The sequence below is a fragment of the Dryas octopetala genome, chromosome 3 (genome assembly GCF_963921425.1).
Source record: "Dryas octopetala chromosome 3, drDryOcto1.1, whole genome shotgun sequence".
In the NCBI taxonomy this organism is placed as follows: Eukaryota; Viridiplantae; Streptophyta; class Magnoliopsida; order Rosales; family Rosaceae; genus Dryas; species Dryas octopetala.
The window spans coordinates 12,284,541-12,309,734 of record NC_141368.1 but is presented as its reverse complement, the minus strand read 5'-3'; the positions used below and the strand labels follow the sequence as shown (position 1 = coordinate 12,309,734).

At 32.9% G+C, this 25,194-nt stretch overlaps 2 protein-coding genes across 3 annotated transcripts; both read left to right on the top strand.

Annotated features, from left to right (window-relative positions):
- The first annotated feature begins 2,168 nt into the window (after nt 1-2,168).
- LOC147290971 (UPF0481 protein At3g47200-like) lies at nt 2,169-6,641 on the top strand. Of its 2 annotated transcripts, XM_086237960.1 has the most exons (4): nt 2,202-2,283; nt 3,447-3,497; nt 3,609-3,717; nt 4,861-6,641. In XM_086237960.1, exons 3-4 carry the CDS (start codon nt 3,641-3,643, stop codon nt 6,452-6,454), a joined length of 1,671 nt encoding a protein of 556 aa, XP_086094086.1. In that variant the 5' UTR covers nt 2,202-2,283; nt 3,447-3,497; nt 3,609-3,640; the 3' UTR covers nt 6,455-6,641. The 2 variants fall into 2 exon arrangements, with proteins under 2 accessions (XP_086094087.1, XP_086094086.1); XM_086237961.1 differs by lacking the exon at nt 3,447-3,497 and having other exon boundaries at nt 2,169-2,283.
- Nucleotides 6,642-13,479: 6,838 nt separating this feature from the next.
- Nucleotides 13,480-21,417, top strand: LOC147290970 (UPF0481 protein At3g47200-like). The gene is made up of 5 exons (XM_086237962.1): nt 13,480-13,570; nt 14,938-15,080; nt 17,680-17,814; nt 19,770-20,668; nt 20,727-21,417. The coding sequence occupies exons 1-5, from the start codon at nt 13,520-13,522 to the stop codon at nt 21,206-21,208; spliced, it is 1,710 nt and encodes a 569-aa protein (XP_086094088.1). The 5' UTR covers nt 13,480-13,519; the 3' UTR covers nt 21,209-21,417.
- The last annotated feature ends 3,777 nt before the right edge of the window (nt 21,418-25,194 follow it).

Genomic DNA, 25,194 nt, shown 5'->3' with positions numbered 1-25,194 from the left:
TGGGCTGGCTTCACCTTTGGGCTAATTTTACGCCACCTGAAAATATTGGTACAAACAGCCCCCTCCTCGGCCTTTGGACATCCCAAAAGTGTAGGCTTCATGAACCAGTCTTCATACTTTGGTCTACGCTCTTTGTTGTATATTTCCAATTGTTGGTGTAGGTGACTAACTTCTATTGTAGGTTCATTAATAAACACATTACTCTCTTAAAGAAAAAGTACATAAATTAATAGAAATATGAGTTAATGGAAAATTCGTTAGTGTAGTTGTAGATTCCTAGTTGCATATTTTATAATAGGTTTGCGTTAGGTTCTTTGGCAGTTTTTTACCTTCTTAATTGTAGGTTCTTTATTAATTTATATAATTTTCCATATTGTTTGTAAATGAATTATTTTGCAATACAGTATGTTTTTGTTATGTGGAATAAGTATTTTCTTTAATTTTGCATGCATTTTTGTTTGTAGAATAATTATTGTGGTTATTTATTATTGCAGGACCACCATGGTACAAAGAAGGAAAGAACAATGAATTAGCATTAAAAGCACCATAATTTAAGGGAAATCATAAATGCATTCCAAAATTATTATTTCACATTCCTTGATGCTCTCCCACAAGAAGAGTGCAAATAGTCATTTTTGAAGTGCAAATAATAGCTTATTAATTTAAAAAGTAAAAAACAACAGTTTAAAAAAAAGTTCAAACAATGAAAAAATGTCTGACATGTGGTTAAGGGTATAAAAGAAATTATAAAAAATGCTAACTAGGATATATATATATATATATATAGATGGCTAATCAACTTAATTGCACCATTGGTCTACTAATTCTTTCAAAATCTCAATTTGGTTCACGAACGAATTTTGTATCAAAATGGTTTACGAAATATCAGTCGTGTCCCATTTTTATCCAAACTATCAACCCTACTAAATTTTCTGTCAATTTTTAGGGATAAAATTGTTCACCCACTTCAACTTACCTTCTCCAATTGTCTCTCTAGAAAGTGAACACATATATGTAAAATTTCATTTATTTAAAGTAGAGTTAGTAATAATTATAAAGTTCTAGATTTTCTTAGAGAGAAAAGAAGTTGGGAAAGGTAAGTTGAAGTTGGTGGATGACTTACCCCCTAAAATTTACAGAAAATATAATAGAGTTGACGATTTATATCAAAATGGGACTTAAGTGACATTTCGTGGACCATTTTACATAATAGGGCAAATTACACTTGTAGTCTTTTGGATTTGATCAATTTTTATTTTAGTATATATGGTTGAAAAGGTTTTAATCAAATTACTTTAAGTTTGCAATCAAGGCAAATTTTGTTGACGATTTGGTGATGTGACAAATCCAAGTTTTTATGCAAAACGACAAAATAGGCATACTCAATTATTTCAATGTAGAGCCATCATGTTGTTACATCATTATATTATTAATAATATTGACGAAGTTATAAATTTACCATTAAAAAAAAATTGGCTAATCAAAAAAGATACATGATATTTTATTTTTGACACAAATCTTAATACAAATTTTTAATAGGGCCATTTCATATAAGATTTTAATGATCCGAATCGTTTATTTTTAGGTCTTTATTATAGAATTATTTTTGCAAAAAATTAGATAAATTAGAAACTATTTACTTACAAATATTAAATGGTCAACAAAATAAACACGTAAAATATTAACCATTTAATCTTTGTAGATAAATAATTTATAATTTACCTAATTTAAAAATACAAAAATAATCCTTTAATAAAACCTAAAAAATAGACAATTCAAATCGTTTAAATCCTCTATGAAATAAACTATTAAAAACTTATATAAAAAATAAAATATCACATATCCGTCCAAATAAAAAATATCCCACATTTTATTTCGGGGCACAAAAAGTGTAACCTTCTTTTGCAATCATCAAAAGATTACAAAAAAAAAAAAAGTACATTTTTTGCTTTGGTGGGGATGGGGTCCCAAAGCTAAAGTACTTTTTTTTTTTTTTTGTTGCTAACCCAAAAGCTGAAGTACTTTAATAATATACTAACTTGACCTATTTGAAAATTGGCCAAACAATAGTGCTGGTCCACGATGACATATGTGGTATTTGGTGCTAGATGGAGCCCAAATATTAAGTTCAATATAAAAATCTCGTTATCCGAGCCAAGTCTTCCTATAAAGTTATAAACATCTCTGTATCCAAGTCAATAATAGGACGAGTGTGGTAGTGTGTGTGCTCGACTGGACTCCACTCCAGATTCCAGAACCTCCCGCCAGATCATAAACTTGCAGGTTCTTTTCTTCACTCATTTTTGCTAAATTTTGCTTCATAAATTTTCATTTTTGAGTATGAAGTCAGTCCCGGCCAAGTTAATTATATATTCAATTTGCAGCCTCTTCTTCTTCTTCTTCTTCTTTTCTCTCTCTCTCTCTCTGTTTTTTTTCTTAATTTTCTAGTCTGAAAACAAAGAAAGTTTTTTTTCCTTCGGCTGAGATAGGAAATGAGAAAAAAGAAAAATATACCGATGGAGCTAGCTAACAGAATCAGTTGAAGGTAGATGGTCCTCCATCAGATGCAAACTTAATTTTTGGAAATCAGTTAGCTAGGAACTTTTTCTTTGGACATTGTAACGGTTTTAGATCAATCATGTCAGATAATGCATGCAGAAATATAAGAATTTAGAACGACTTATATAAGATTCAATGGCCGATTCAATGTATGTCACATAATATACACAAATAATATATATAATTATATAGGGAAACTTAGAGTTTAGTTCATTTTATGAATTTTTTTTAGATTAAGATCGGTAGTAATTTAGGGTTTTTAATTAAGTCTTTTTATTTTTCTTCTTTGACGGCTTTATGTTAGGTTCTGAGATTTTGGCCCAAAATCTCAGAGTTAAAACCTAACATGCAGCCTCTACAAAACTCACTCTACACTCTAGGAGAGGAAATACCCTTTAAATTGGAGAATGATTTTATTATGAATTAAAAAAATTTTCTTATAAATTAAAAGGACTTTATTATGAATTAAAAAGATTTTTTTTATAAATTATTATGAATTAAAAAAAAATTTTATAAATTTTAAAATACTCCCGGTCTCCATCTAAAAACTGTTTTTCGAAAGGACTTAAGCCTAATTATCTCTTATATAGATATTGGGGAAATACTTTATTATGAATTAAAAAGATTTTTTTATAAATTAAAAGGACTTTATTATAAATTAAAATAATTTTCTTATAACTTATTATGATTAAAAAAGATTTTTTTATAAATTTTAAAACACCCCCGTCTTCATCTATAATTTATAAGAAATAAAGTTTTATTTTATTAAAAAAAGAATCTCTGAATGCTGATTTATACATGTTTCAGATTGTTAATTTCTTTTGTATGTACGATTAAAAACCAAATACCTCACTGATCAATTCTAAATTTGTTTTTTGGGTGAATAGCGCGCGCAGGCTACAAGGGAACAACACTGAACAATACATGCTTGTTACCAGGCAATGCTGATTTATTTTGCATTTTATAAACCAAATGCTGTAATTAGCTAGAGATGGTCATTAATTTGAATTTTGTGTTACCTATCGAAAGCTATTTCTCATGATGTATAGGTTGCATTGCACTTACACAGAGAAAGAAAACGATGAAGAAGTCGATGACTGACAAGATGGTCGACCACCCCCATCCCCCCACGTCTACCCCCACGTCTCCCACTGCCAGGCATGTATTGTTTTTCAAACAAATATGACTTTCATTTTACCATGTATTGTTTGATAAAAATTATTCAATGCATGGTTAGTAGCATATACACATATTATGTCATCTACTTACATGTTAAAATCATAAATAATTATGTATAAGGAGTGAATTCATGACACCATAAAAGATATACAGTTAGATAACTAAAAGACACATACTTTAATAGTTGTTTCATTTCAGGATATTAATTTTAATTCGTGTTAATGAAGGACACATGCTTTTATTTTATGTCAATTAAGGATCCTTTTTTATCTCAACTTTGGCTAGACATTGGATCCATCAAAACTCCACCTAATGTAGCAAACTTATACTTGGTTTAAAGCTATACATCTCCTCTTTACAACCATATAAAGATTACTCAAATCAGACATCTACAACTCCAGATAATTGGCTCAAAAGTAAGGTATCTGAAACTATCTAATCGGACATCTGAGAAAAAATTTGGAAAATCGGACAGTTTCGGGTACCCTACTTTGGGGCCGATTATCTGGAGTTATAGAGATCCGATTTGGGTGATTTTTATATGGTTGTAAAGAAGAGATGAATATCTTTAAACCCAGTATAATTTTTCTGAATTTGGTGGAGTTTGATGGGTCCAACGTCGGGCCAAAATTAAGATAAAAATTGAAAAAAAAAAATAGTCCTTAATTGACACAAAATGAAATTATGTGTCCTTCATTAACACAAAGCAAAATTAATGTCCTGAAATGAAACAACCATCAAATTATGTGTCTTGTTTATAAATTTTTCTCTAGTTACAATATTCACCATCTTTTTATATGAAAACAATTAAATAACTAAATGATATTCAATTTGGTTAATTTTTTACATAAATTACCTTTAAAGGGTAACCTAAAAAATAAATGTTTCTAATTATGAAAGTACATTTGAGGCAGGAGAAGAGAAAATATCTAGCATTCTTCCAAAAAAACTTTTAGATCCCTCTAATATTATGGATGAACAAAACAAAGGTGAATTCTCTGCTAGAAACATACTTAGCAGCAATTGCGAAATTACTTCTACAGTTCTACTAAACAAAAACATTGTTACAGCTAAATATTTTTGTACTTCCTTTGGTACTGATTGTAGTTTCATTGACACCAGGCGAAAGCTGAATTCACAGACAACGGATCACAAAAGTGAGAGTGAACAAGAAGGCCTGCAGCTTGACAAGTGGTGTATCTACAGGGTTCCCAGCAAACTCCGCAAAGTAAATGAAGCCGCCTACACTCCTCAGCTACTTTCAATAGGACCTTTCCACCACGGCAAACCAGAACTCGAGGACATGGAAACACATAAGAAAATCTACTATGAGAATTTTTCTGTGCGTTGTGGGAAGAGCAAGGATAAACTAAAACACTTCATCGAGGTTCATCAAGAAAACATTCTTTGTTGTTATGCAGGGACCATTGAGCTTGACAACAAAATCAACCTCGTAGACATAATTGTCGTTGATGCCTGCTTCATCATTGAGCTCTTTTTGGTGAACTCAGAAACAGAGAATCATGAGAATCATAAGAATCTTGAGAATGATTACATATTAAGATCGCCATGGCTGAGGAAAGCTATAGAGCAGGATCTGATGCTGTTTGAAAATCAGCTTCCTTATTCTCTTCTTCAAGGGCTATACGACTTTGCCAAACCAAGCAAAAACCAAGTACAAGGACAGGTCCATAGACAGAGGAGTACCAATCATGATGAGCAGCATTCCTGCTGGTTGCCATGCTTCCAGCATTGCTTTCCTTGCTCCCGTTGTCAGGCCGGTAGACACAGCAGTACCGATCGTGAGCCTTCGCAAGATCATTCTATACACATTTTCAATTCCAAAGCCGCCGAACCTTTTATTAATGATCATCCCTTTCATAAGCTTTCCTTTACATTCTTTAAAAATCAGTGGACGGGAAAACCCATCAAGCAAGGAGTAAAACCGAAACATTTCACTGATTTGGTAAGATATTTTCTATGTCCAGAACCAGAAGGACCAGAAGGAAAAATGGAGTGGAAAGATAAGTTAGATATGAGTACTAATACCCCTATCAAAAATATATATGTTGTAAAACAGCTGAGGGCAGCAGGGGTGAAGTTTAGGCCACTTAATAACGAAGATCATGCAGCTTCGCCAAGAAAAAAAACAAGATCATGCTGCTTCGCCAAAAAAAAAGAAGAAGATCAATATGCGGGCTTTTTCATAAAAGTAGATGATGATCATAAGTTAACCTTGGCATGTTTTAGAAACATATACTTGAGGCTTACGCCATTCTGTGTCAAGGACGAGACAGAATGCATTATGCGGAACGTCATGGCCTTGGAGCAGTTTCTCTACCCGAACGAGGCTTCTATCTGCAATTACTTCCTGCTGATGGATGAACTGGTGGACACTGTGGAAGATGTGAATTTCTTGGTTGAGAGCAAAGTTATCATTAACATGCTGGGCAGCAACAAAGCTGTGGCGAAGCTGATTAATAGCCTCTGTGAGAATATTATGGAGGATCAATCCTGCTATGTTAATGTCTGTGATCAGCTTAATAAGCACTATCAGAACTTTTGGAACCGTCATGTGGCAACCCTGAGACAAGTTTACTTCAAGGATCTTTGGACAGGTAGTGCAACTATACTCGGATTTGTTGTCCTCGTTGTCTCCCTCACTGTATCCATTAGGACAATCATATCAGGCCGTAAGCTCTGTATTCAAAAATAGACAGCAGAAATGTTCAAATGGTGCACTGATCCATGATGATGAACTGATGGTGTAAGCTTTATTAGTTTTGAGATGTTAGTTTTCTGTTATTGTTGTTATTCTAAGGTGTAATGACTCTAATAATTGAAGGACATAGAGCATGTAGCTCTTGTTCATTGCAATAAAATTGTTTTCACGCAGTAAGAAATTTCATTGTTCTTTTAGGGGTCGTTTGGTATTCTATTCAAAAAAAGTTTTCTTTATTTCATCTAGAAATATCATAGATGAAAACATGAAACAGTTTCTGGAAAGATGCTATATTATGAGTGACTCTGTTACACTTACACTATGCCTAAGTCTAACATACCAGAAAGAAATGTATTCAAATTTTGCAACCAGCTGCTTTGTCACACACTATGACTTCCAAATGGACATCCATACCAACTTTACACAACTTGATACAACTTGAAGCAAATTGCAATGCTTTCAATGGATAGCAGCGCCGACGTAGAGTGAGGCAACAGAGAAGGCCTTGAGAGGTACCAGAGTGGACTGGGCGCAGCCTCTTCTCCTGCTCCTCCTGCACCTGACTGATTATAAAGCATATGTTTATTTTTTCGTTTGTTTCGAATGGTGTTGGGTAAGTATGAATGTGTGTTGGGTTGAAACCGTTTGAGTGGACTTTTCTCTTGTATGTGCTTTTCCTTATTTTGGGACTTCAATGGTAATGGGCTTACATACAATAAGGGTCTTTTAGATGTACTCAATTTTCTTCCCTAACCCCTTGAACTTTTTTCCCTACATACATTGCAAACCCATTTCTTATCGAGGGTTCGTTAGCCCGTGTTATTTTGGAGGATTTGCCTATGGTGCAAACACTGCACCCAATGTGGACAGTGTTCTGACCATTAGATCCTTCTAAGGGTTTATCTAGATGTAGTCGGGTGTAGTTTCTCACTCTTAGATAGTATGTCTATATATACATATATATATATATATATATATATAGGGTCCATTGAGTGTATGGCCGGTAGAATGTCTCTATTTTGAATTGTCGTCCAAAATTGCAATCTTGTAGGGTTGCTTCTTAACATCACCAAACATCGAACAAGATTGTTACCAATTTTAATTGAGACAGTTTTTCCTAATCTAGTCTTCCAAACGAGGCCTTAGTTAATAAGTTATTAATTGTACCTATAATCTACTATATAGTAATTTTATGTCAAGTGTGAACTAATGCATTTTATACTTGCAACCATAATGAAATGGATTATATTTTGAGCACATATGAATTCATACTCTCATCCTTTTAAAATAGAAGTTAATTGGCCCATTAAACTACTATTAATTCCTTGGACATAGAGAAGAGATTACATAGTACTCTTTATTTTAACACCACCCTTAAATTCCTTGTGTGGATATCTATCCTCATTATCAAAGGATAGAACGCTTAAGCTTTCATTGGAAAATATTAGATCGAGGTAGATGTGTTAAACAGGTCATTCCAATCATTAAAATTGGACCTTTTCGTGTTTCGTATTGTACTCACACTGGCGCATCTATTAATTGTGTTGTACTTGACTACTTGTCATGTGCTTGTGTCGTGCCCAAATAGCCAACATCTAAACTTGAAACAGCCTACAGTCATTTATGCTTATGTCATGCCTTAAATAATTTTGGCTCACGTGACTATTTTTCTTTTAAGTAATGTTATTCCCCCAACAGTCTTATTCCCCCCCCCCCAGAAAAAACATTTTAGTTATATCTTTTTATTAAATTACTAAAAAGGGCATACTTGAAAAAAGGAAAAAGAGAAAAACAAAGAGTACTGAAACTGTGATGACTTGCCCACCTTCAATCGCAACTAACTTGTGGGGTGTTCCACATCTCACCAATTGGTCAGAATCCAATTGAGAGAATTGAAACATGGATAAGAATCGTGTAGTTTTTAAATGCGAAAAATCAACACAGCACCACCAAAAGGCCGGGATCTAAGTTCAATAGAAATTTTCAGTACAATTACTTTTCATTGATTTAGGACAATTTAGAATATCAATTGAAAAATTGGGTAATACTTGTTTCCTGCAATTTTCATTTGACAAACATATTATTTTGCAGAGAAAATAATTTACTTTCTTCTAAAGAGGTTAATAAAACTCATGTTTTAGGGTTAGGGGAAAGGGAAGGAGAAGGTGGAGCAGGAAGAAGGTATTTATTTATTTATAAAGTCAGTCCCAAGTCCCAATTCCCAAGTTATTCATTTATTTAATTTGCCGCTCTTTTCTTGTCTTTTTCATTTTTTTATTATTTAATTTAAAATGAAGCTCTTAATGTTGATTTATACATGCTTCAAATTGTTAATTTTTTTTGTACGTACGATTAAGAACCAAATACGTACCGCACTGCTGATCAATGCTAGTTTTGTTTTTTTCGGTGAATAGAGCAGGCTACAATGAACAATACTTATCAATATATGCTTGTTACAATGTTACTAGCTGGCAATGCTGATTTATTTTAATGTCATTGGCCAGAGTCAATATTGTTGGAAGTGTTGGTCATCATTCATTATATATGAAAGTGATCTTAACATTTCTCTTGGTCGGCTTCCTTGAAATTTATGCAGTACAATTACAAACTTGTCTAATCACTTTTTATCATATTATTCATCCCAGAGCTTTTTTTCCAACTTCCTTAAATAGTAAGATTCATAATATTTTGTAACTTCAGTTTTTTAAATGTTAAAGAGGAGAGGTGTGTAGAGAATGTTAGAGAGATAGGCGGAAATGTTGGGTATATAAAAGTGTTGGTTATAGCGGCGGAACCAAGATTTCAAATTTGGGTTGGCTAAATCTCTAGACAATTTTTTTCCTAATAAATAAAATACACATAATATTTATATAGGAACTTGAAAAGAAAAAAAAAAAAAAAAAAAAAAACCATGAAGATCATGAAGGTATTGGGCTAATGGGCTAATGGGCTAATGAAAAGTGATTATTGATTGTATTGGGCTCATAATTTTACTTCTATTTTCCTTAATTTTACCTTTTTAATGAGTTGGACTTCTATATAATATATATTAAATTTTTTTTTAGCAGAATTCTCGGTTACCGTCATGCACCAAGTTTCACCACTAGTTGGGTATGACTGATTGGGTATAGAGGTGTTGGGTATACTTTAAGTTAATTATTTTAAAATTTATAAATTAAATATTTGTTCTTAATAATTAATTTACATTAAATTAAAATTAGAAATTAACATATCATTAAATTATTGGAGTTATTGATAAAAAATTTAGATCTGAATAACAACACCCACCTTCTTTTTTACAAAGAAAAGAAAAGGCAAGCGAGTTTCTCTGCTTTCTTTTTCTGATATTATGGTATGAACATGGTGTATGTGTATCAAAGTGAGTATTTCGTTGTAAGGATGAGGGCGGTTGGCTGCGGAATTGTGTGTATTTATAGGCAGATACCCATCTTAATTTCCTTTTCTCAAAATAAAGGGGCATCTTAATCCGTCCCTACACTTGGTCCTTATTCAATCCGTTTCTACACATAAGCAAGATGACATAAGCAAGCTTACTTCACATATACCTAAGCAAGTCTATTGAGTGGTTCTTAGTTCCTACACCTGGTTGGTAGAAAAAGCTACTTGCTAATTGTATTACTTACCTAATAATTGCCTCTAGACTTCAGATATGCAAAAGATTAATTTACAATGACAATTTCAAACTTTAGTGTATATATTCATAGCTACAGTACCTTGTGTAAAACACTAACCATGTAGTTATCCTATCTTAATTTCTGATAAATATAAATATTATTTTATTATTTAGATTTTTACCATTATTAATTTATTATTATATTTATATATAGGCTTTATTATACTTTATTTACCTGAATTTTGAATTCAATTTCACTTCACCACCTAAAAAAAAAATTGTGTCAATTTATCACCTAAATTAAAAATTTGTTGTAATGTACCACCTCTTGCTCATTTTGTCTAAAATTTTATTAAAAACTAAAGGTGTTTTAGTTTTTTCAAGTCAATTTTTTAATATGTTAAAGCAGATAAAGTATAAAAAAAAATCATTTTTTCTAATAATAGTAACTGAAAAAAGACCAAAACACTCTTATTTTTAACAAAAATTTAGACAAAATTAATCAAAAGTGATATATTACAATAAATTTTTAATTCAAATAATAAATTAACACAATTTTATTTCTAAGCAGTGAAATAAGATTGAGCCTAAATTTTGTTATGTTATTACTCTCTCTCTCTCTCTCTCTCCTCACTTGTCCCTCCGGTCAAAGCAAGGGGAGGCCCGCCACCTTATCTTATTGGACTAAAAATCTAGCTGAAAGGTATGAACAATGAAGTAATACTAATACATGGTAATTGTTTTTTGAGTCATTTGATTATTGACCCACTAATTTTTTTTTCCTAACACCATTATTTTTTTAATAACTAGCCAAAGCCCTTATTCAAAATTTTGCTCCACATTGAATAACAATATTCTATCAATTTCCGACTATTTACAAATTGTGTCATTATGTAATTAATTTTTTTCTTAAATTTCTCACTCCAAAAAATCCTTATATTACAGGAATTCATTAAACTACTATAATTATGGCACCTTCACTATGCCTAAATTACTCCTTAAAGTTTGTTTGACAACGGCACAAAGAATGAAAGAACAATGAATCATTAGCATTAAAAGCACCAAAATTTAAAAATTAAAAACAACAATTAATTAAAATAGAAAATTAAGATTAAATACTAAATTCTAATAATTTTTTAGAATAGCATAAAGTCCATATAATATTTCAATTGGATTACCAAATTTAAATGTAGTTTTTAAGATTAGGTCACAAACATGTTGGCCCCTTTGTACGTTTTAGGCTTTTCCATTTGACATTTTTGTCCTTAAGGCTTTTATATTGTCTTGGAAGTTGGCTAATATATGTAGTTTAATATGTAGTTTAATTGTACTTGTGAGTATAAAATTACAACGTTACCCTTAATTTAGTTAGGATATATAAATGTGATGTAGAATATAGAAATGGAGTGTAGGGTATATAAATGAGGTTTAGGGTTTAAAATTAGGGTTCCAGATTTCTGCCCAAAACCCATGAGCTAAATCCTAAGCCGTTTTGCGGCGTAGCAGTCAAATACAAACCTAATATTTTTTTATTGATTTATTTGTGATTGACCATATTTTTTTTATTTTAGTGGCGTGCATGTGATGTAATATTTGTGAATTATAGTACCATTTACTATATTATTATATTTGACTTTTCAACTAATAACTAATCTAAAATGCTATTAAATTTTAGTATCTAAACTAAAAAACTATTGAAATTTAGTACCTAAAATCAACAGATCTTAAATAAAAAAGTCAATCAATGAAAAAACGTTTGACATTTGGTTGAGGGCATAAAAGAGATTATAAAAAATGCTAACTTGGACACACACACACACACACATATATATATGGTTAATTGCACCATTGGTTCACTAATCCTTTTAAAATTTCAGTTTGGTCCATGAACTAAATTTTGTATCAAAATTGTCTATGGAATATCATGTGTATCCTATTTTTGTCCAAACCATCAACCCTGTTATAGTTTATGTCAATTTTTGGGGATAAAATTGTCCACCCACTTCAACTTATCTTCTCCAATTCTCTCTAGAAAACATAGATTTTCCCCGAACACATGTTCGTAGAATTGAATTTATTTAATTATATTTGATGTAGAGTTAGTAATAATTATAAAGTTTGAGATTTTCTTAGAGAGAAGAGGTTGAGGAAGGTAAGTTGAAGTGGGTGGACGATTTACTCTCTAAAATAGACACAAAATATAACGAAGTTGATGGTTTGGACCAAAATAGAATACAATTGATATTTCGTGGACGATTTTGGTACAAAAAATTTAGTTTGTAGACCAAATTCAAATTTTGGGAAGAGTTAGTGGACCATTGGTGCAAAAACCTATATATATATATATATATATGATAGGTGAGTGAGTTGGCAACTAGTTAAATTAGAGGTTTTAATGAGAGAAATATGAGAGGAATCTCTAATTTACTATTGTTTTTTTTTTTTTTTACATAATAGGCCAAATTACAAACATCATCTTTTAGATTTGAGTCAATTTTTACTTTAGTTAATTTTATAATAGTTATATAATTAAATAATTTTTAATTTGATTGATTTTTTACAGAGATAATCTTTAAATAGTGATTTAAAATATGAATAATTTTGATTATGAGTCTATAATGTAAAATGTGTAATTTTTATTGATTAGAATGAGACCACATAAAAATTAGCAGAGAATTCAAATCCTTAATGAAATGATCTACTTTAGTTTGCAACCAAGGCAAAATTTATTGATGATTTGATGATGTGAGAAATCTAAGTTTTATGCAAAACGACAAAATAGGCATACTCAATTATGTCAATGTAGAGCCAACCAAAAGTGTAAGTGGAGGACACCTGTTTAAAAAAATGCCCCACATTTACTTTTTTTATTTCGGGGGCAGAAAAAGTGTAACCTTCTTTTGCAATTATCAAAAGATTACAAGAAAAAAAAGTACTTTTTTTGCTTTGGTGGGATGGGATTCCAAAGCTGAAGTACTTTAATAAGATAAAACTTAACTTATTGAAAATTGGCCGATCAAAAGTGTAGGTCCACGATGACCTATATACCACAGCAAGTACTTGGTGAAATTGGAGTCCAAAGTTTAAGTTGAGAAGACAAACTTACCTATAATAATTATAGGGGTTAATTTATCATAAGAGATAATTTATGTTTTAAAAATAAAAAATTTTTTATGTGATAAAATATAAAAATAAAAATATAATTATGTTATTAAATTAAAATATCAAATCAATCATATTCTTATTGTAGAAAAATTTTTCTCATCAAAAGTTTTGGGCTCCTAAGTTTTTCTCTAAGTTGATAAGTTCCATATAAAACTTTAACATTTTTTATCTCGTTATCCAAACCAAGTCTTCCTTTAAACATCTCTGTGTCCAAGTCAATAAAACTATAAAAGAACGCGCGAGTGTGTGTGGTAGTGTGCATGGTCAATTGGACTCGACTCCAGACCTCCCACCAGACCATAAACTTGCAGGTTCTTTTCTTCACTCATTTTTGTCTTAATACAGCTTCATTTTTGGGTATAAGTCAGTCCCAAGTTAATTATATATTCAATTTGCAGCCTCTTCTTCTTCTCTCTCTCTCTCTTTTTTTCTTAATTTTCTTGTCTGACAACAAAGAAGGTTCTTTTCTTTGGCTGAGATAGGAAATGAGAAAAAATAAAAATATATCCGATGGAGCTAGCTAGCTGACAGAGTCAGTTGAAGATAGATGGTCCTCCATCAGATGCAAAATTAATTTTTGGAAATCAGTTCGGAATTATTTTATTTTTATTTTTTGACATTGTAACGGTCTTAGATCATTCATTCACATAATGCATGCAAATATGTAGTATAGAATTTAATACGACTTAACATAAGATTCAATGTATGCTACAAGATAAATATACATATAGCACATAAGGGCGGCATAGCTAGGAAGTCATGGACGCCGCCCTTTATGTTTGATGGTCAAATTTGACCATGACCACCATAGGTGCAATGACTACGGTGGTCGATATCTAAAAGGAAAATTTTATTTTATACTCTAAAATCTATTTACAATATCCAACATCTATATTTCTTCTCGAAAACTTTCAAATTTACCCCTAAAATCAGTTTTCTCTTAAAAAGAAAAAAAAAAAATACAAAACCCACCCGAGTTCCAGAATCCACCTCCACCTTCAAGTTGCTAATGCCCAGCTTATAAGCAAGTTTTAAGTTTTTAACCCATGATGCGAAGCCCAAAGCTCTGCCTGCATGATGCCCACTCCTCCCTGCTTTGATTATTACGCTACGATCGATGCAAAGTGAATTGCAAAAGTAATATCTCATTATGGCTTAATTGAAACTTCATATATATACTATTTATATTATATTAATTCTTTAAAAGAAAAACTTGAAGTGATGATTTATACCCGCTTCAATTTCGTAATTGCTTATTTATTATTAAGAACCAAATACTACACTAATCAATGTTAGTTACCATTTAAACAAAAACTACCACAGAGCTAATTGGATTGTTGCGAGTATGATATATACATACTCGATCTTCTGTATGCCATATGTCAACAGGGAACGGCCGCATCTATCCAGTAATTTTCATGTTCCTGTATTGGAAATAGGGATTGCTCTCCCCGGGTCGGTTACATTCACTCACAGTCATAAAAAATTATATAGAAAGGGTTTGGATATATAAATAAGATTTATGGTATTCTTCTTATTAGTAATTAACCCCATTTGAAATCAAGATATTGAGATTGAACTTGTAGTTTCCAGACACAGGTACCATCTTGCCTTTCAATTTTGTGTTATTTATCAAAAGCTATTTCTCATGAAATATGGGGTTACATTGCACTTACAGGGAAAGAAAGGATCAATGGACAGAAAAAGAAGAGGGGAAAGTAACCAAAGTGTTTCGACGATTGACGAGACTGAGGAGGGAAATTGTCCAAAGTCGGATCCAGAACAGGACCCCGACCATTCTCTCATGTCTCCCACTGTCAGGTATGTGATTGTAACTCTACCCAGTATATATGTTAATGTAATGTCATTAATCCACACTAATTATAGGACTTTTATAATTATTAGGGTTTTTTTTTTCAAATTTTGTACCTAAATTTTAACCAATGTTCCAACTTGATACCTGAACTTTTATTTGATCAAATTAGGTACCTAAATTTTTATTTTGTGTCTAATAAGTACCCTATCCAATTTTCATCCAATCTGTTAACATAATCCAAGGGTAAAAATGTCCAAAATTTATTCTTTCTACTCTACAGTTTCCTCTGCCCCCACACACCATCTCTTCCCGGACGCCAACCCCATCCCTGATGCCAACTCCGGCCAAGCCTTCCTTTCTCTCCTTCCCTCTCTCATCTCTCCCTTTCTCTCTTTCCCTATATATCTCTCCTCTCTCTCTCTCTCTCTCTCTCTCTCTCTCTCTCTCCGATTAGGAGCTGAGGCTCAGGTGTGGGGGAGGGGTGGGGGGGCATCGCTGGCACGGGGGAGGGGGATCGTTGCCAATTGGAGTGGGGATGTGGTCCTAGTGAGGCTCGAGTGTGGGGTGGGTCTTGGCTGGCCGGGGGGGATGGGGCTAGGTGTGGCAAGGCTAGGGCTAGGTTGGGGAGGAAGTCCACTTACCCCTCTTTCTCAGCAGGGAAGATTAGGAAGAGGGAGAAAGAGAAGGAAGGGGAGAAAGAAGAGAGAGGGAGGAGTACGTCGACTGCTGGTGATGGCGGGGTGGCAGAAGGCAAGGATGGGGGATGGGATGATTTTGGACATTAATTCTTACCTTTGGCTTATGTTAACATATTGGATGTAAATTGAATTGGGTACTTATTAGACACAAAATAAAAGTTTAGGTACCCAATTGGGTCAAATAAAAGTTCAGGTATCAAGTTGGGATACATGTTATAGTTTAGGTACCAAATTTGAAAAAAAAAAAACCCTAATTATTAATATCTAATTTTTAAACATTTACTTTAATCATTGAACACGTGTTATAATTTTTGTAGTTTCATAACACCATGTCAACATATCACGTAGTATTACAATCACACAAAATAATTTTTCTATTTTACATTTTTACCAAGTCATTCTGGAAACTAGAGAAAAAAAAATGGTTTAAGCACACAACTATATGTAATTTAATATAATACTTACCATATTATGCTCATCTTACCTCAAAAAGTTTTTTGAGGAAACAATTGATATCTGAAAAAAAACTTTTTGTCAATAAAAAATGTTTAGCTATTTGATTATAATCATAAAAATTTTAGTGTTTATCAAAAAATAAAGTGTTCGTTGATTTTCTATCAATTATGACTAAGTGGTTTTTTATTTGGCTAATATTCACAAGAACAGCCTTTGAATGACATCTAAAAATAAACTATTCATATCATAAAACCATATTATGGGGTGCGCCTGAGCCTCGCCAAAAAGAACATATGGTGTCATACTCATGCATATTGAATTAGGTATGTGCTTGAACATATATTGTTGTGTGTATAAATAGGACAATGAATGCCTTACTTAATTTTCTTATTTAAACGGATTCCATGTAACAATTGCTTCGCATTTGTTTGATAACCATATTTAAAGTCTAGATATAATGATCATCTTAAAAAAAAAAAAAATAGATAGACTAACCGAAAAATGTTAAAGTCATTTAACTGTGACAATATAAATAGACTACCACATATATGATCACTATTTAATTGAATGGTTAAATGGTATTCGATTTATCTACCTTTTGCAATGAAGATTTAGAAAAATCATTGAACTATAATGTAGATTTTGTAATCATATATATATACATATGTATATATATGTATATATATAATCCTTAGATTTGTCACCTTTAGGCCATATATATGTGTTTTGTTAACTGGGTTCTTTGGGATTTGGTAATGTCATATCCATGCTCATTTTAGGAATGTGAATTTATAATTCTCAGTACAGTGTTTGAAAATACTGAGAATGGTTTTCTAAAAAAAAAAAAAAAAAAAATGCTGAGAAGGCTGGCTAATGCGTGTAAAAATTGAAAGGTCTAAGGATTACAAATGCGTGTAAAAAATTGGGGCTTTTAGTGGCTTTCCCTAGTCCAGCGTTTAGACACGCCATCAAATCCAACATTTCTCATCAATTTTTGTGTACACCACAAGATCGTTTTTTAGTTCTTACCTTTTTTATTTTTTATTCCCGCATTGGACAATCCTAGGACTTAGGATTAACATATATCCTAGAGTTTAAAATCTAAGTTCTAAAATCATACTACACTTTAAAGTAATCAACTCGAATTAGTGAAGATTACATAAAAACAATATTAAGGGTCTTGTCATTGGAATGAATGTCATATCCTTTTCGAACACGATTGGAAATGAGAACTATTGTGTGTGTGTATATGAGTACTTAAACACTTACTAGTCAATGATTTATTAAGAAACTTTTCATGTTTAAAGTCGCTTGATATTCTTGGCCAAAAAAAAAGTCGCTTGATAAAAATTTAATGCATGGTAAGTTGCATATAGAGTATAGACATGCATATGCTAACTTACATCTTTTAATTTTATATTTATCCCATTAATTGTTGGATTCTCATCAGGCGCAGCTGGAGTGAAGGTTACAAGACAACTTTACCCAAATTGTATTGCTTGAGGAAGCAGAGTGAAGGTTACAAGACAAGTTTACCCAAATTGTATTGCTTGACGAAGCGAAGGTGTAAGGGATTGAAGAGTAGGTAAATTGATTTTAAATACCAAATTACATTGTTTTTATCATTTTAACCATTAAAATTTTATGCTGTTTTAATTAGTTAGGTATTAATTTTTAGGTTAAACAAAAAACCTTGTTCTACTGATCGACCAAAATTTTTTGTACCTAATATGAATTTTTTTTTTCTTAAATACTGTATTTTTGGAAAATAACATTCCCACTTGGTATTTAACCTAAATTTTCATATAATTATTTCATAAATTCACATATAATAATTATATATTACATAATTATTTTAAAATATAATATTCATCATATATATATATATATGTCAAATATAATATAAATATGTCTTATAAAAAAAGATATATGATATAGACTAGAAGCTTAAGCTTATGTTAATGGCCGGATTTCTTAAGTAAATTAACTAGTTTAAGAGATTTTTCGTGGGGTCTACTCCACATTGTATTTCAACCATTTGAATCGTTTACTTTTAGACATTCATTTAAGGATCTTTCCTACAAAAAATTAGATAAATTGAAAACCATTTAATAATTTGATGAAATGGTCATCATTTCAAGTGTTTGTCAAAAACATCATATTCGTCTATTTATTTCATCCAAATTAAATATCTTAATGATTTCTAATTTGTCTAACATTGTTTAGAGATGATTTTTTAACTTAAAAATAGACTGTATGGATCATTGAAATACAATTTAGAGTGTGTCCCATGAGGAATCCCTTAAATAATATTATTTGAGAAATCTCTTAAAGAAAGTTCCCTTAAATATGAAATCAACCATCTAAATCAAAGTTGTTTTGAATTATCTTTTAAGAAATATAAATAGTCTATTAGAGTTGAAAATGCGTACTTATTATGAAAAATGAAAGAGTTTTGTCGATAGAAAACAACTCAATCTATCAAACAAATGGTATGCATTTGAACTAAGGAAAAACAATGGTATACATTTGATGAATCAATTTATTATATTTATGTTCGGGGCAGTAATTAATATAAATGAGAGGGTTCCTTCATAAAACAGGTCAACACACCCAAAAAAAAAAAATCAACTTGCATTGCATGTGCACTTTTAAGTGTTGAGCATTCAAACGCTTAACTTGTAGGTGATCACTATTTATAACCTACAATTATATCAAAATAAAAGTCAGTTTAAATACTTATGGAATGTTGATATACACTACTACAATTACATCAAAATATCTTCAGCAACGAACTCAAAGAGACACAGAGAGAGTGTGAGTCTGAGAGAGAGAGAGAGAGAGAGAGAGAGAGAGAGAGAGAGAGAGAGAGAGAGGTCTCTAGCATTTGGGTGGGTACCAACAGCCACACTCTTAAATTTTTTTTTTTATTAAGGGAAAATTTGAAATTTTTTAGGGGAAAATTTTAAGGGGAAGCAATTGGGTGGGTACCAATGAGAATTTTTAATGTGTAATCGATACATCGCCACGTAGTGTAATCAATTCAACGTGTAAGGGTATTGTTGGACGGTATATTTATCTCTTCTAGGATATAATATTAATAACATTCATCCATATTATGACACGTTAAATTGATTACACCACGTGGCGGTGTATCAGTCGCACTGAAAAATCTCTCGGTACCAACAACCACACTCTTCAAAACCTATTTTATAAATTTATTTTAATATGAAAATGAAGGATTCAAACTTGGAACCTCTCTAACATTAAAAAATATCATTAAATCAATAACTAATTAACCTCGTTTATTTGAAACAACTAAGATACATTAATGTCACCTAGCAACCTTTTTGGTGCGTAAAATTTAGATAGAAAAATACTTTTGGTCCCTCTAATGTTATGGATGAACGTACAAAACAAAGGTGAATTCTCTGCTAGAAACATACTTAGCAGCAATTGTAAAATTACTTCTTCTAAACAAAAACATTGTTACAGCTAAATATTTTTGTACTTCCTTTGGTACTGTTTCATTGATACCAGGCAAAAGCTGAATTCACAGACAGCGGATCAGAAAAGTGAAAGTGAACAAGAAGGCCATACCCCGAGGGTACATGTCTTGGACCAGCCTGACAAGTGGTGTATCTACAGGGTTCCCAGCAAACTCCGAAAAGTAAATGAAGCAGCATACACTCCTCAGCTACTTTCAATAGGACCTTTCCACCACGGCAAACCAGAACTCAAGGACATGGAAGCACATAAGAAAATCTACTGTCAGAATTTTTGTGCGCGTTGTTTTAAGAGCAAGGAAGCACTAAAACACTTCATCAAGCCTCGTCAACACAACATTCTTCGTTGTTATGCAGGGACCATTGAGCTTGACGAAAAAATCGACCCCGTAGACATAATTGTCGTTGATGCCTGCTTCATCATTGAGCTCTTTTTGGTGAACTCAGAAACAGAGAATCATGAGAATGATTACATATTAAGATCGCCATGGCTGAGGAAAGCTATAGAGCAGGATTTGATGCTGTTTGAAAATCAGCTTCCTTTTTCTCTTCTTCAAGACCTATATGACTATGCGTCATCACCTCCTTCCAGTGTCCGTTCTATCGAAGGACACATCCGTACCAATCGTGAGCCTTCCCAAGATCATTCTATAGACATTTTCAAACCCGATGATCATCCCTTTCAGAAGCTTACCTGTGACTTCTTTAGATGTTACAGTAAGGGAAAATCCGTCAAGAATGGAGTAAAACCGAAACATTTCACTGATCTGGTAAGACATTTTCTGTGTCCCCAAGAAGAAATGACCTGGCAAGATAACAGTATTATAAATATATATGATGTAGAACAGCTGAGGGCAGCAGGGGTGAAGTTTAGGCCACTTAAAGAAGATCATGCAGCTTCGCCAAAAAAAAAAACAAGATCATGCAGCTTCTCCAAAAAAAGAAGAAGATCATGAAGGCTTTGTCATAAAAGTAGATGATGATAAGTTAACCTTGGCATGTTTTAGAAACATGTACTTGAGGCTTACACAATTCTGTGTCAAGGACGAGACAGAATGCATTATTCGGAACGTCATGGCCTTGGAGCAGTTTCTGTACCCGGACGAGGCTTATATCTGCAATTACTTTCTGCTGATGGATGAACTCGTAGACACTGTGGAAGATGTGAATTTCTTGGTTAAGAACAAAGTCATCATTAACATGCTGGGTAGCAACAAAGCTGTGGTGAAGCTGATTAATAGCCTCTGTGAGCACATTATGGAGGATAAATCCTGCTATGTTCCTGTCTGCAAACAGCTTAACAAGCACTATGAGAACTTTTGGAACCGTCATGTGGCAACCCTGAGACAAGTTTACTTCAAGGATCTTTGGACAGGTAGTGCAACTATACTCGGATTTGTTGTCCTGGTTGTCTCCCTCACTGTATCCATTAGGGCAATCATATCAGGCCGTAAGCTCTGTCTTCATAAATAGAGAGCATATATAAATGTTCAAATGGTGCATTAAAGCAGTACCACATGATAGCTCAACTGGTGATGAACTGATCGATGGTGTAAGCTTTAATAGTTTTGAGATGTTAGTTTTCTGTTTTTGCTGTTATCCTGAGGTGTAATGACTCCAATAATTGAAGGACAGAGAGCATGTAGCTCTTGTTCATTGCAATAAAATCGTTTTCACGCACTAAGAAATTTCATTGTTCTTTTAGGGGTCGTTTGGTATTTTATTTAAAAAAAAATTTCTTTATTTCATCTAGAAATATCATAGATGAAAACATGAAACAGTTTCCAGAAATGAAGGTTTACAACCCAACAGGATCTTAAAAGATTGCTCCTAGCAAAAGATGCAATATTATGAGTGACTCTGTTACACTTCCTATGCCTAAGTCTACTGTCTAACATACCAGAAAGAAATGTATTTAAAATTTGGAAGCAGCTGCTTTGTCACACACTATGACTTCCAAATGGACATCCATACCAACTTGACACAACTTGACACAACTTGATACAACATGAAGCAAATAGCAATGCTAGCTTTCAATGGATGCATTTCCCAAAAAGACTAATATACCCCTAAGAAGCAAAGAGAGATGTGAACTAACCTTGTGGATACCCGAGGCTTGGAGGGCAGCGACGGCAGCGGAAGCGGCAGCGCCGCCGAGGTAGAGTAGGGGTCGGCAATGGGCCGGGCCGGGCTAGCCCGGCCCAAATTTTTCGGGTTCGGGCCGGGCTCGGGCTTGAATGATAGAAGCCCAATAGGGCTTTCGGGCCGGGCCGGGCCGGGCTTGGGCTTTAATACACAAGCCCAAGGCCCGCCCATCGGCCTTTGGCTTGCGGGCTTGGAGGGCCGGGCCGGGCTAGGCCCAAACGGGCGGCCCAAATAAGCCCAAAGCCTGTTTAGACACATATATATGTTAAAAAAAAATATATGATTTTGGCTATGTTGTGATTTGAACATGAGACCTCACATAACAAACTTCAACTCTCAACCAACTGAGCTGACCAGTTTATTTGTTAAGTTTGTGAATCATAACATATTTAATAGCTTTTTCGTTTGTTTACTTCAATAAATTATTAATATGCTTATTAAGTTATTCTATAATACTATTATGTTAGTAATAGTGTAATACCATAAATAATAAACTTTTAAAATTATATACAACATTACAACTATAATAAAACATAAATGTACATATGTTTTATTATAAATTTTATTACATATTTTTATAAACAAACGATGCAATTGTGTTGTCAACGATCCGAACCGTTCAAATTTTAGTTCCTCACTCAAAGATAATTCGTGCAAAAAATTAGCTTAATCGGAGATGTAAAAGTGACATAATGGTGGTCGAATTAATGAACGATCGTGGTTTTTCTAATGATGATCGAATGGGTAGATGAATATCGATTTAGCCGATTTTTTGTACGAATGATCTTTGACTATGAACATAGAAAATGAACGGGTCAAATTGTTGAAATCACGTTGTGGTCTTCATAATTATGGAAACAACAAGGTTTCAACGGGAAAGTTATTAGAATTATACTCTTCAAGTGTATTTATATGTAGAAGTTCACATATCGATGGTGTTTTCAACGATCCGAATCGTTCAAGTTTTAGTTCCCCACTCAAAGAGAATTTTTGCAAAAAATTAGCTTAATCGGAGATGTAAAAGTGACATAACGGTGGTCGAATTAATGAACGATTGTGGTTTTTCTAATGATAATCGAATGGGTAGATGAATTCCGATATAGCCAATTTTTTGTAAGGATGATCTTTGACTATTAACATAAAAAATGAACGGCTAAGATTGTTAAAATCACGTTGTGGTCTTCACAATTATGGAAACGACAATGTTTCAACCGGAAAGTTATTAGAATTATATTCTTAAACTCTTCAAGTGTATTTATATGTAGAAGCTCACATCTCGATCGTGTTTCCAAGTTTTCAATGATCCGAACCGTTCATTTTTTAGTTTTTCACTCAAAGATCATCCCTGCAAAAAATTAGTTCAATTGGAAATGTAGAAATTAGATAATGGTGGTCCAACTTATGAACGATCGTGATTTTTCTAATGATAATCGAATGGGTAGATGAGTTCTGATTTTGCTGATTTTTTGTAAGGATGATCTTTGATTATGAATATAGAAAATGAACGGCTCAGATTGTTGAAATCACGTTGTGGTCTTCACAATTATGAAAACAATAAGGTTTCAACGAGAAAGTTATTAGAATTATACTCTTCAACTCTTCAAGTGTATTTATATGTAAAAGTGACGTAACGATGGTCGAATTAATGAATGATCATGGTTTTTTTAATGATAATCGAATGGGTAAATGAATTCCGATTTGGCCGATTTTTTGTAAGGATAATCTTTGACTATCAACATATAAAATGAACGGTTCAAATTATTAAATTAATGAACAATCATGCTTTAATAACTTTAATTATAGTTGTATTATAAAAGTTGTATATATACATATACATTTATGTTTTATTATAGTTGTAAATTTGTAATGTTGTATATAATTTTCAAAGTTTATTATTTATGGTATTACATAGTATAGTTTACACTTTACACTATTACTATTTACTAATATTATAAAATTATATAATAACTTAATAAGCATATTAATAATTTATTTGAGTAAACAAACGAAAAACCTATTAAATATGTTATGATTCACAAATTAGATAAATAAACTAGTCAGCTTAGTTGGTTGAGAGTTGAAATTTGTTCTATGAGGTCTCAAGTTCAATTCATAACATAGCCAAAATCCTATATTTTTTTTTATTGAAGATATTTAACGGGCTTTGAGCTTTGGGCTTCGGGCCGGGCTTTGGGCGGGCCTAAGCGGGCCGGGCTTTGGGCGGGCCGTGGGCTTCAAGGGGATGGCCCAAGCCCAACCCAATAAATTTTCGGGCCAGGCCGGGCCGGCCCAAATGTCGGGCCAAATCGGGCTTCGGGCCCAATGGGCCGGGCGGGCTTCGGGTGGGCTTCGGGCCTTGGGCTATTTGGTGAGCCCTAAGGTAGAGTGAGGCAACAGCGAAGGCCTTGAGAGGCACCAGAGTAGGCTGGGCGCAGCTTCTTCGGTACGACACTACCGCCCAACCCAACAGTCCCACCACAAGTGGGTCTCGGTCCCACCGTTACCGCCACTTGCTCCATTCTCTTCCTGCATCTGACTGATTATAAAGCATCTCATTTTTGTGTTGTTCGGATGGTGTTGGGTAAGTATGAAGTGTGTCATGGACTAATGGGTTGAAACCGTTTGAGTGGGCTTTTCTCTTGTATGGGCTTTTCTTCATTTTGGGACTTCAACGGTAATGGGCTTACATTCGATAGGGGCCTTTTAAATGTACTCAGTTTTTTTCCCCTACCGCTTGAATGTTTTTTTTTTCCCCTAAATCTTCCTATTTTAAGGCAAACTCAAGTAAGAAACTCATGTCTTATCAAGAGTTAGTTAGCCTGTGTTATTTTGAAGGATTTGTCTATGGTGCAGACACTGCACCCATGTCTTCTAAGGGCTTTTTTTTTTTTTTTTGTAGTAGGATATAGTTTTTCACACTTAGATAGTGGGTGTATATACACAAATTTAATCTGCAGGACGTTTATTCTTTAACTAAATAACGAACATGGGTATTTCTATGACATTTTATCATTTTTAGGAATTTTTTACAGGGTATAGGATTTTATTTTTTAAGGTATAGAATTATTGTTTGAGATTTTATTTTAGGTTTTTACCGCCCAAAATTTGGGAGTTAAAACATAAATTCTAACCGAACGGGAACTCAAAACCATGAGAGTTAAAACCAAGGAATAGGTCTCTATTGATGATTTATAACCTAAATAATTAAATCCTGCCAATTTTAAGATCAAATAGCTAGTGAAAAAAAATTCATAAAACACATGTGTCCGTCCTTTAATTAAAGAACGGATGTCATGTAGAGAGAATTTATGGGT